Source organism: Kogia breviceps, chromosome 1, assembly GCF_026419965.1.
Source record: "Kogia breviceps isolate mKogBre1 chromosome 1, mKogBre1 haplotype 1, whole genome shotgun sequence".
Lineage (NCBI taxonomy): Eukaryota > Metazoa > Chordata > Mammalia > Artiodactyla > Physeteridae > Kogia > Kogia breviceps.
This window is the reverse complement of record NC_081310.1, coordinates 137,301,947-137,314,833: the sequence shown is the minus strand read 5'-3', so window position 1 is coordinate 137,314,833 and position 12,887 is coordinate 137,301,947. Positions and strand designations below refer to the sequence as shown.

The 12,887-nt window shown below is 41.9% G+C and overlaps 1 protein-coding gene across 1 annotated transcript in view; it reads right to left on the bottom strand.

Annotated features, from left to right (window-relative positions):
• The window catches only part of ERICH3 (glutamate rich 3), a 118,776-nt gene extending 110,815 nt beyond the window's left edge, over window positions 1–7,961 (bottom strand). Inside the window, exon 1 of the mRNA XM_067005775.1 lies at window positions 7,374–7,961. Within this exon, the coding sequence (XP_066861876.1) occupies window positions 7,374–7,396 (23 nt within the window). The 5' untranslated portion in view covers window positions 7,397–7,961. The remainder of the gene's footprint in view (window positions 1–7,373) is intronic.
• Between the last annotated feature and the right edge of the window lie 4,926 nt (window positions 7,962–12,887).

Here is a 12,887-nt window from a genome sequence, read left to right as displayed (position 1 = left end):
AAAAAAACCTAGCAAAGCTCTGCCAAGACACTCATGAACCCTGGACCAACTTCTTCCTATTGCACTCCTCGGGGTCTGTGTAGCCCCCAAGAGTGGTCTGAGGCTTAGCCCATTTGAAATGACCTCTGGGAGGGCTTTTTGTACTACTGACATTCTACTGGATGAGGAAGTGAACCAGGCCCTGAGATATATTATTAATGTAGGACAAGTTCAGAAGGCAATCCAGAATTATGCCAACAAGGCACTGACAGCTCCCACTAAAAATACAGAGGAAGGAGCAGTTCATTTACAAATAAACCCCAAGGAACAAGCTCTTCTTAAAACCTGGGAAGAGGGGTCCCCCGAAGACCAACGATTGCCAAAATGGAAGGGCCCCTATAAAGTAACTTTAACCACCCCTGCTGCTGTCAAACTGCAAGGAGTATCTAGTTGGGTACGTTTGTCCAGACTAAAGCTTTTACCTCCAGAAACCCCATAGGTCAAATCAGATGAACAATACACCAGTGGAAGATCTGAGATACCTATTCAAAAGCCAGGCACCATCAATAGGTAAGTAAAATGATGGACTTAGAGAGCTGGCTCCTATTTGAAGCCTTAACGGGACTTGGGACCTCTCTTGTTTCCTTGGCTGATGTGGCTTTTGACAATTGTCTGGCCCTTGATTACCTTCTGGTAGAACTAGGTAGAGTTTGTGGGATAACTAATACTTCCTGCTGCACTTGGATCAATGCGACAGAACAGGTAAAAATTAATATGAAGGAAATATACACCCAGGCAGAGTGGTTTCACAATTTCGGCAGGGGCAATATCGCCTCCACTGTCTGGTCAACAGTTAAAAACTAAAAACCCTCCCAAAGTCAACATGGTTCCTTCCCTTTTAAGCCCTTTAATGGCTATTGTTGTTCTTCCCCTTTCTAGCCCTTGTTTATTTAACCTTTTGATTGAGTTTGTGTCTTCTAGGCTCCAACAGTTTGAAGTAAGGCTCATGATGGCTCAAGGGATTCAACCCATTCCAGCAGAGGGTGGCCCAGGTCCCTACAGGTCCTTGGAACAGTCAGCAAGGGACTTCTACAACTCTAGGGTAGGCTAAGGTCTGCAGTCCCTGTCCAGCAGGAAGAAGTTTCAGAAGAAGAGACCTTCAGCCCTTTACCCCTTAAGAATAAGGGTGTAGAGTCTCTCAGGGGGGAATGAGACAGGCTGGGACCTGGGGCCCTTTGCTGCAGTGCTGCAATGCTTGCACCTGGACACATCTTTCCTCTAGCAACAAAATACAAAGAAACTATATGGGACTGAAAATAACTGCGTGCATGTGCAGTTGGCGCAAATTCTGGACAAAAGATACAAAGAGACCAAAAATCCCAGCTGCCACTTTTTTTTTTTTTTTTGCGGTATGCGGGCCTCTCACTGTTGCGGCCTCTCCCGTTGCGGAGCGCAGGCTGCGGACGCGCAGGCTCAGCGGCCATGGCCCACGGGCCCAGCCGCTCCGCGGCACGTGGGATCCTCCCGGACCAGGGCACGAACCCGTGTCTCCTGCATCGGCAGGCGGACTCTCAACCACTGCGCCACCAGGGAAGCCCCCCAGCTGCCACTTTTGAAGAGCCCAGAGCAAAAGCAGGGTACTGCACACGCCCCTGTACACAACACCACCTAAGGGGTGGGCAAAACACCTAAGCCACCCCTCTGGCCTGACCTCTGGACACACCCCTACCCTCACCCCATATAAGGAACAAGCTTGCCAGCCCCCCTCGGGGAGCGAGCAAGCATGGGAATCTGTTGTTTGTTCTCACTCTCGCCTCCCGCAGCAGGGGCCCCAGTAAAGCCTTGCCTGAATTTCTTGTCTGGCCTCTGACCAATTTCTATTGATTCAGGAGACCAAGAACCCTGGTCGGTAATATCAGGACCAATAATTGATCACTTAAACAAAAAATTAAATTAATGAGATGAGTATAGATAAATACATTTACCTTAAATCCTTTATTTTAATTGAAAGCAAAAATGCATGTCCTTTTTCATAGTGCCAAGGGTTTCACTCTGAATGACTCAACTGATTCTCCTCTTTCCTCATCATTTTTAAAAACATAAATCATATTCATAATAGATTATTTGGGATTTCAAGTTAAGAGAAAGTTGACGAAAGATACTTGCAAACCAGTATGGATGTGGAATCCTATTTTTTTTTTCTTTTTCACAAATTTTACCCCCACCTAATTTGACAGTTTATTTTAAACTGATGGACATTTATGGAATCATTCCAAAGCATACAATATTTTCAACTATTTGTGTGGGGAACTGAGTAAGCCATTGGAGGGAAAGATCCAAAAATCCAGTCTGCATCCTACTTCTCTTGGTTTGTACCAAACTTAGCAACTAAAGTTTAAAAGATTATTTAAGTACTATATTCCAGAATCTGAAGTTTTCATTGAAAATGATATTTCTGGAAACTAAAAGTCTTGAAAATACATAAACACCCCAGGTCAAGACTATTTGAGGTTGACTTTAGAATTGAAAATTGGGTCAGAAATGTTTTATTTTCTTGTCTCCCCGAAAACCTTTTCATAGCTATTAATAATCAAACGAAGTTGGGGAAGTCTCTATTTCTTACAGCTAGAGATTCCTTTCTTCAGTAGACTGGGAGAAAGGAAGTATGGACTGCTACAGCATCCTGCATTTGACAGCACCCTGTGTGCTAAACCAAAAGTTTATAAACTGGGATATGTACTCCCCTGGGATACCCAGAGACTTTCCTAGGGGAACCCAGGCAAGGATTGTTTGAAGGGAATCAATTTCTAGACGCTCAAGTTTCCTCTGTACCCTCCTAAAACTGGTTTGCCTAAAAATACACCTCCGAGCTATGTTGATTCACCTCCCTCCTTTCCGTTTTATAATCATCTTTCTACTTTCACAAAAGAAAGGCACACCTCTCACCATATGGTGTCTTCTTAGGGTGTACTTAACTTAGAAAAACATCTGAGACAAAGGGACAATTTGAAGTATTATGTAGATGTTGATACAATAAATGGTTTTCTTGACTTGTCAATAAATATGATTGCAAGTAGTTTCCAAGCCTTTGCTTCCAACACAACTAAAGGAGGACCTAATTGAGCTGTAATTTGAAAAATCAGTGAAAAAAAAATTTTGGTGACAGATCACTATGTGATTTTTTGGCATATAACTCTGAAAAATTCAAAGAATTGAGTGATGTTGTATAACAAACAACAAATCCCTTTCCATTCCCATCTAGTTATGTGAACAGGTTTGTCAAGCCAAGGGATAAGAGAAGACATCCCTTCTGTAAAAAAAAAAGAACAGACTCTATAACAAAACTATCAGAGAGGAAATCAAGACAAATCAGCATGTTCAATTCACCTCGTTTAATCAGAAACAATTTACTCCTTGAAGTCAAACTGTTACTATTTAATAGGAGGGTAAATAGAAACTGCCCAATTTGAATTGAAATGTTTAGTTACTTCAAATCTGAAATTCTGTGTCACAGATAATTTTGGTGGTAGGAGTGGTGAGCAACAAAGAGACTAGAACACTACTACTGTCATACAAAGTACTACACTGTTTGCTAGGAAGGCAGAGATACCATAATAAGTCTCATTAACATCCAACACCATACATAGTTATAAATTGTGTGTGTGATGAGAACTTTTAAGATCTATTCCCTTAGCCACTTCCAAATTTAAAATACAGTATTATTAACTATTGTCACCACGATGTACATTACATCCACAAGACTTATTTACTTTATAACTGGAAGTCTGTACCTTTTAACCACCCTCACCCATTTTTCTACCGTCCATCCCCTACCCCTAGCCACCACCAAGCTGTTCTCTATATCGATGAGTTCAGTTTGTTGCTGTTATTGCTGTTGTTGTTTTAGATTCCACATATAACTGAGATCATTTGGTATTTGTGGTGATCATTTTGCAATATACACAAATATCAAATCATTACGTTGTACACCTGCAACTAATATGTTAATTATATCTCAATTTTTAAAAAATAATAAATAATACCATGTTGGCTTGAAGAAAAAGGCAGAGACAAAGTGCAATGGGCACTCCATATGTAAATGACATAGTGGGTTTATAATCTGTGTCACTTTTATATATATACGTCCACTATCTAAAAATTGACAATTTTACCTATAGCACTTTGTACTCTGCCTTTGATGAAATAGGACTGAGTGATCAGGGAGTACTAAGGATGTGTTCATTCTTTCTATACCACACTTCAGTATACTCTGTTATGACAGAAACACTTCTTTACATTAAAAAGATATAAATTTAAAAGTCTAAACCAAAAAAAAAGCTTCTAAACTTTGGAACAATCTTTCCAAGCATACAGCACCTTCTGCTTTTTTTTGTTGTAAACTATAATGTTTCCCATTCTTCCAGTTCCTCAAAGCAAATTTACAGATGAGTGTGACTATCTCTACTCAGAGCCAAGCGTATCTTTCACACAGGGAGCGCAGTACACATGGATTTAGTGAGGATCCTTTGAAGGAGTCAGAAGAGCCATATCATTTTATCCTCATGCATGACTGAGAGGTATAAAAATCCCCATTCCACCTCTAGGCCTAGTGCACAACCCACAAACATCCACACAAACAAATAGCAACTCAGGATGAGACAGAACAAACTAGAGGGACTATCAATTGAAATTTTCCACTCTAAAACAGTTTCATTAGAGATGGCAGTGCCAGAAACAGTATTTTATAGTTGACTTCCTCCAAATTACAATGCAACTCAGAATCAAAGTCTCTATTATAATCTTTGGCAGAAGTTTTTAAGACCATTTTTATTTACTCTAAACTCTATTGGAACAAAGTCAGCACAGGGCCTTTGCAATTTTTATGTCAAGTGTTTCCTGCTGTAATTAAGGAAGCACCAAAAGAAAGCATCAGGGTGTCCCTTATTGATTGGTGGAATTTTAGAAATTTAAAATTTCTGTTTTGTTGTACAACTGTACTTTATTGCCACTTTATTCTTAAAATGTAATAAATAAAAACTGCTTCAGTAATGATGGACAAGCTTTCTCAGCTTTAATGTAAACCTTTTATTTGCTACTGAAACTTTTATTATTTCCTAACAGCAACAGGCAAGAAAAATAATGACTACCTATATTGAGGGAAAACTTTAGCAATTTGAATAACTTTGTTTTTGGGTGAATTTTACGGGATTTAAAGTTGTTATATCTATTATTTTCATTTATTTTTGATGCACTGAAAACAAAAAATATATCCCTGTAGACACCATCACAAAATTATTTTCTAATTATACATCAAAATACTAGATAGCTATGTACAGCTATCACCTGTCAGAGGTTGGTCTGATCTGGGTAAGAATTTCCATGTATTTAGGGCTCCCCTACATCTCAGCTGTTGACCATGAGAGGAGCTAGTGTAATGGTTAATCACACAGGCTCTGGACTCCTTGGCATTTTATTCCAACTCTGACCCCTCCTACCGTGAAATCCTTGGAAACTTCTCAGTCCTCTGTTTCCTTATCTGTGAAAATAAGGGTGACTAGATTCTGCCTCGCGGAGTGAGAGGGAAGATTAATGAGGTATTTCTTGTTACACAGTAGACTAGAGCCTGGCACATGGTAAGCACTTGATAAATGCTTAGCCCTAATATGGTTTTCTTCTGTGAATGCATCCACCTCTAGACTGGACACACTGTCAGATGATATCATTCATTCCATAGACATCTGTTGAGCATTTCTTTATACAGGAATAAGCAAAGGGGGCACAAAGATGAAAGAGATATGGTACCTACAATTTTAGTGCAAGATTATTATTGCATCTTACTGTCTTTCTTGCAGACCACCGTGAAGCACACTCTTTCCCGACATCACACATTTTCCTTTTTTTTCCATGTGCTTGGAACTAATGGAGCTTCAGAAAACTTTCATTTCAGTTTCTGAAATCTTAATCATGCACAATTTAATAAGCAGCTACAGGTTTTTTCCACATTTGAAAATAGATGACTAAATGGTCTAATCATATTCTAACTTAGCCAAAAACCTGAAAAACATAGGAAGACAACCAAAACTGACACATTCATTTTCCTGAATGTGGACACACTGCAAAGAGCAGCTGCAGAAAAATAGTGCCATTTACATCCCACTGACCCACAGCAACTAAAACTGCACAGGAGTTCAGCATCAAAGTACCTAAACTAAAGTCTATTTGAGATAAATAAGAAGCTTGTTTAGAACAGCTACATCACTTTCCAAAAAGTTCTGAAATTGACTTCCAATATGGCACCTTATATGCCTTTAGTTTTTTCAAACATTTTAGTTTATGTCTAACACTCGGAGAATTCATTAAAAAGTAAAATCTTTAAGTTTGACTGTAAATGCAAAGCACAACGACTAATGTGGTATTTCAGACATCACAAACTCCAAATGATCTTAAATATGTTGTCCTCTGCTAATTTGCTGCTCTTGAAAATGTGCAATAAATTTAATTAAAAAGGAAAGCATCTTCAAATTAGTTGCAAGATCAACTAGGATATTATCTGCTTACTAGATGTATCATAATAAAAAACCATCTAATATACATTACACTGTTTAATTCAGAAGGAAATTGGATACTCCGTCTTCCAATAAAAGGACCAAGACCGGTTGGGGGTTCGTTGTGTTTTGTTTTTTTTTTCTCTCTTTTCAACAGCCAGTAAATAACTGTGTTAACTTCCTAAAACAGGTTGAATAATCGCCAAAATATGTCTTCTGAGGAGTCACCCTGCCCAAAGCAACGGGAGCTCATGTGTAAACACACAGGCACATAGCTTCTTCCTTCTCGCCTTCCTGCGTCACACCACCTCCCCTGGCCACAATACTTTTTAAATACCCCCTATGATCCTTTTGAGATCGGGCAGATAAAAATCCTGAAATAAGGGGTACCCCTCACAATGAAACCTCCCTCAATATTATATCAACTCACACCTCACTTGTATGCAAGACGCCGCAGTGAGGATTTATCTCTAAGCCCCGATTCTCCAAACGAATGCATATGTTCTGACCTCTATTATTGCATTTAAACACGTACGTTCCACAACACAGGATCCTCTTGATTCCAGCTAACGTCCCTGCTTAATGTATGCGTTTTTCACATCCATTTTTTAATCCTTCCTGAGTGAACATTTCAAAGCGAGCGAACATCAGTGAAAGGCGAGGGAGGAGATACGAAGCCTGGGATTTCTGCCATCCTCGCTGCGACCCAGAATCCGTATTATATTTCTCCTCTCCCAGCCCCCTCTCGCCCCCTCTCGCCCCTTCCCTCCGCAGCAGGAGGGGGGCGGAGGGGCCGCTGGCTGCAGTCACCACCTGCCGCGGCGTGGAAGAGCTCCGTTTGTCACTTACCCAGCGGGGTGAGAATGGCTCATTTTTGCAGGACCCCTTTTGGACCCGCGACGGGTGCGGAGGGTGGGTGCGTGGGGCCCGTGCACGCTGGCGCCGCGACAGTCGCGCTCGCGGGGTGGCTCCGCACTGCGGTCGCCCGTGCGCGGGGCATTGGGGCTGGGCCGCCGCCGCCCCTGGGCGGCCGGGCTGCACGCAGCCTCCCCGGCCCCCACCCGCCGGCGATATCCACAGCCTCCCTGTTGCTAAGGCAGGAGGGAAGGCAGGAGCGGAGGCTCTGCAGAAGCCCGAGGCGCTGCTGGAACCGATCCTGGGAAGCTGGAAGTGAAGCTCAGCTTCCAGCCCTTTTTCTGGGCCCAGATGTGGGAGGAGACCCAGGCCCCTGCTCTGTAGCTCTGGGGCGCGGGTTCCCTAGGCACCTGAGATCTGAAAACACACACAAACCCCCCCACACACACCCTGTTTAGGCAGGTGTGCTTCCTGCTAGGCCCTGGGGAAGGGAGGGCCAGGTGATGGGCCGAGGGTAAGGTAATTAAGAGCAGGGAGCAGCTACAGTGTGATGCCTTGGTTTCCAACTGTAAAACAGAAGTTCCAGGAAAAGAAAGCTTTGAGTTTTGTTTCTGCAACTGCCAGAGATTGCAATTGGTGGATTTCCTCCTTGGAAAACCCCCATCCTTGCTCCTATCTGAGGTCCCCACCTCCAGCAGGCAGGACTGACAGTTCTGACATTCAGAAGGTGGGAAAGATGCTGTTACTCAGTGAAGCATGCTAGCACTGAACTTATATTTGAATCCAGGAGTGAGAATGCAGGGCTTAGCCGAAGAAGCCCGATTTACATGAGGGCCTTGGTGTGGAAGAAGTTTAAAGCATGGATTCAGATGAGCTATTCCTAGTCCCGTTTTTGCTTCATCAGTTTCTACACTGGGTGATTTTATCTCTGGCCTCAGGTTCCTCATGTGTAAGTGAAGGGCTGGACACATCACAGTGACTGAGCTCTCAGTGGATCTCAATTCTAGCTCAGCCACACTTACGAGTTGGAAAGTCGTCAGCTCATTAATGGCATTCTGCTTTCCCACACATCATAAAGGCCCACTGAGCATGTGAGAGTCCAGCCTCCTTTGCACGACATTCAATGCCCTTTATCATCTGTCCCCAGCATCCTCATCAACCTCATTGTGACCACTTTCTCTACCTCTGCTACCCTAAACCCTAGCAAGACCAAATTTTGCACTATTCCTCTCATGGGAACACGCTTCCACCCTGACAACCTAACAAACTTCTATTCATCCTTCAACACTTACCTCAAACCCTGCCTTCTCTGACGTCCCCAGGTGAGTTGATGACTCTCACCTCCGGGGCCCCACTCTCCCTGGACAGACCTCTGTTTCACCCTCACTTACTGATCTATGGCTGTCTTTCCTAATTGAACCTGAGCTTCTCTATTTCTTGGTATATGTCTATTTTATTTTTCTGTATTCTCAGAGGCAAACAGCAGTTCAACAAATGTTTGGAGTATAAATGAAGGAAAAAATATCTCTTCAAAGTGGTAGCATTTTTATTGAGTGCTCACTAAATTCTCTCCTCCGCCCTTTATTGAGCACTTACTAACTTCATTATCTCATTTAATCCTCACCTCTACTCTCTGAGGTAGGCTTTCTCCTCCATTTCATAAGACAAACTAAGACACAGAGAAGTTAATTATTTTGCCTGAAGTCTATAATAGCTCCTAAGTGGAAAAACCAGGATTCAAAGACAAATCTGATTCCAAAGCCTGTGTTTTTAACAATTACAAATTCCTTTTCCCATAACCCTTGTGCACGGCTGCAGAAGTCAAATTTTCTATACTGTCAGAGTTTTCTGACCTGAAACACCAAGAGCCATCTCAGTGGAGACAAAATAGTGTTCTAGCTCAATAGCTTAGATCCAGAGATGGAGGACTCAAATCTGCTCTGGGAAGCAGATGGCTAGAGCAGATGGAGAGAGGCAGAGGTTGTCAAAGAAGGAAGATGTGAGATGTGAAAGTGGCAACTTATGCTTAAACAAGGAAGACTTATAGATACCTAATCACTGCACAGCTATAAATGGGACTTGAACCCGCTCTTTCCCCTATAAGCTTATCCCCATTGACTGTTGTTCCCATTGGATGGTGTCCTTAATGCTTTCTGTAAGTAGGTTTCACCTGGATAAAAATTGGGAGGGAGGGAGGAGAGACTTTATAATTTTCCCAAGTGCTACCTACCCCTAAGGATGGTGTAAATAATATAATCTTATATAGGTACTAGTTGTTACATATTAATTCATTCGTGCAAATAGAAAATGGTAGTCTCTCACTGGTGGAATGAGAAAGGAAACTAAAATACACTATTTAGATATTCAGGGTTCTGTAGGAAAGACTCCATGGCACTCTGCAGACGGCAAGGTAGCAGCATGTATTAATTCATAAATGGGGTTTGAGTTCTCAAACGGAGTTTGAGTTCTCCACCCCTGTAAGCTGCACAATTTCACATCCCTGATGAAAACTGCAAGGAAGCTACTAATTTTCACTTCAGAAAATGCTCACTGTGAGAATGTATTGGGAATTTAGCCAGAAGGAATTTTTATGTTAATTTCTAGGATGGAGATAGGAAAAGGGAAAAAAGAAAAAAAGTAAATTAAACTGTTTCAGAGACCAAATAGTCACAGGAGTCATTTTCATTTTCTCACAGGAAAACAAGTCCCCAGATGTCCCCAGTAGTATCATAAATTTATAAAAGATTTCTGGTTTGTAGGAAGACCTGTGGAATTAAGGTTTGGCGGCAAGAGATTGAAAGAAGCAGGAGAGAAGAAAAGACAAGAATTACTCCTACAATGCTGATTGGATCTCTGCTTTGGTTGAATAGGAGCTAGACTTGAGAATCACAGACCTAAACCATTAGTGACTATCTCCTAGGTCAGGGGAGGGAAATCTATGGCTCAAGGGTCAAATCCAGGCTGCTGTCTATTTTTGTACATTCCACAAGCTAAGAATGGTTGCTACATTTGTAAATGGGTAGAAAAAATCAAAAGAAGAATAACATCATAGGATACATGAAAATTACATGAAATTCACACTTCAACATCCATAAGTAAAGTTTTGTTGGAACATAGACACACATTTGTCTGTGAATCACCTATGGTTGCTTTGGTGTTACAAAGGCAGAATTGAGTAGGTGCCACAGTGACCTTATGATTCACAAAGCCTAAAATATTTACTGTTAGTCCTTTACAGAAAACGTTTGTCCACCCTGGTTTAGATTGTCACTGCAGTCAGAGAGATAATTTACCCTTCTAGACTTTGAAAACAGATAACACATCTTTCACCTTTTATCTCCAGCACCTACCACAGTGCTTCTCACAGAGTATGTGCTCAATAAACAAATGAAGGAATGAATAAACAGATGGGAGGAATAAGTTTTCCCACAGGTTTATCTTCCCAGGGGTTTATCTTTCTCGCACAGATAAAGATCAAGTCATCAAGATTTTCTCCTCAGATATAACAGACATGCCTGATGATTTGATGTGATCCCAGGGCTCCCTTCTTTTAGCAACACCGTATAAAACTCCAGTAAGAAGTAATGTAAGCATTTCATCAGGACACAGTTGTAGATGGTTAAGTTTACAAGAGAGCTTCCTAATAGCTTACATTCTCCCACATTAGCTTGGGTCCTTCAAAGCTGCAACATTGAGAAGTTGGAAAATGAAGAACAAATGTACAAGGATTTAACTTCAAACCTGAATTGCTTTCCAGCCTTCCCTAATAAGCTTCCCTAATTGACTTAATTCCAGTGAGCCATTTAGTGAAGCATGGCATTAAGTATAGGAAAGGCTGAGAGACATGTACAATGGATAGAGCGACAAATTCAAGGGGGCATCCCTAATTTAGAGTTCTGAGCAACCAGGATAGGCAAGATGTCTCCAAACCCTTCTACCCCTATTTCTGAGCTGGATGGAATCTACAGACAGATTGGAATGGGGCAGTCACTGAAGTCATTTAGTGGCCATGGGAAATCAGTGGTATTTACTATGCCTGAGGTCTCAAAAATGAACAGAGGTCCTGTCTGCCCTGAAGCTTGAAGTCTATTGGCTACACAGACATGCAGACAAAGAATGACGAGGTGCCAAGTGCTGTGATGGAAGTACAGATAAGGTGCAATACAGAGGTGCCTTCTGACTAATGGTCCTATCCTACCCCCATCGCCCACCATTTCCAGCCATGTACCCACTCTTTGTGATGCTGAACACCACTTCTCACTAATCACATTATTATTTCATCTAGCCTTGACACCCTGATTATTCCTCTCCATCCTCTCCCAGGGATTCTATGCCAGGAGAGGGCAAAGACTGGCCCTGACAGAGAAGAGAGAAACATAGAAGCTGTTAGGGAGGCATAACCACTAAGGAATCTGTAAGGAGAATACAGGATATTTGTGTTTTAATTGTCTTCAAACAATTATATTACTGACAAATACATCCCCATCCCTATCCCAAAAAATTTGTCTAGGGAAGTCAGAGAAGGACTCACAGAGGAGGCAGTACGTAAGATGAGGCTTAAAAGATGTGTCAGAGTTGGCTGGGTAGATGGGGTTTGGGGGGAAGAGGATGTCTTCCCCAAGCCAAGACCTCCCCATTTAAGCCTCTCAAGCTGACGGTGGACTCAGTGTCTATAGACCCTGTCCTAGTTTCTGTAGCCCAAACATTAATGGAGCTTGTGATTTGGATGAGAAAAAAAAGGAAGAGGAGGAAAAGAAGAGGTAGAAGTTGATGGTTTCATCAAGGAAATGAGAGTTGAACAGGACTCAGGTGTGTCAAGCCCCTGCTGCGGGACCACCCCCTCTTCTGACACAAAGTCTATACTGTCAGTGCTATATATGCTTATACTGTGTTGTTTGCATGTACATCTTATCTCCTCCAACCGCAGGCTGAGTTTCTGCTCTCTCTTCAGCCCAACTGAATTGCCATGAATTTAAGTACTTAATAAGTATTTGTTAAATAAGTGATACAAGGAGTGTAATTCATGTTTTCCTGGATGCTCCATTTGAAGGAAAAGATGTAAAGCAGGTGACATAATAAGAGTCATAATAATTATTTCCCTGGCTCTGGCTCTACCCATGTATGAGTGAATTTGTTAGATGTTAACAAGCTCACCAGGTCTGTGATTATCCACCATTAGCCAAAAGTGCTTTCTAAGTCACAGGCATTGAGTCTGGGGAGAGGAACGGAGCAGAGATCTCACAATGGCTGGATGCAACGGAAGACTAGGTTTGCTTATTTGGTCCAATGTTTCCTAAGCAGCTATAGACGGCTGACACTACTGTTTGCCATGAGAAATAGCATATGTGGAGTCCATAGAATTTCACGCAGGCTCCACTTGGCCTAATAGCAGAGAATATCTGTTGACTTTACTGTGTACCAGGCACTATTATAAGTGCTTCACTCCTTGGATCCTCACAACTGTAAGGTGGGTGTTATTTTTATGCCTGTTTTACAGATGAAGAAACT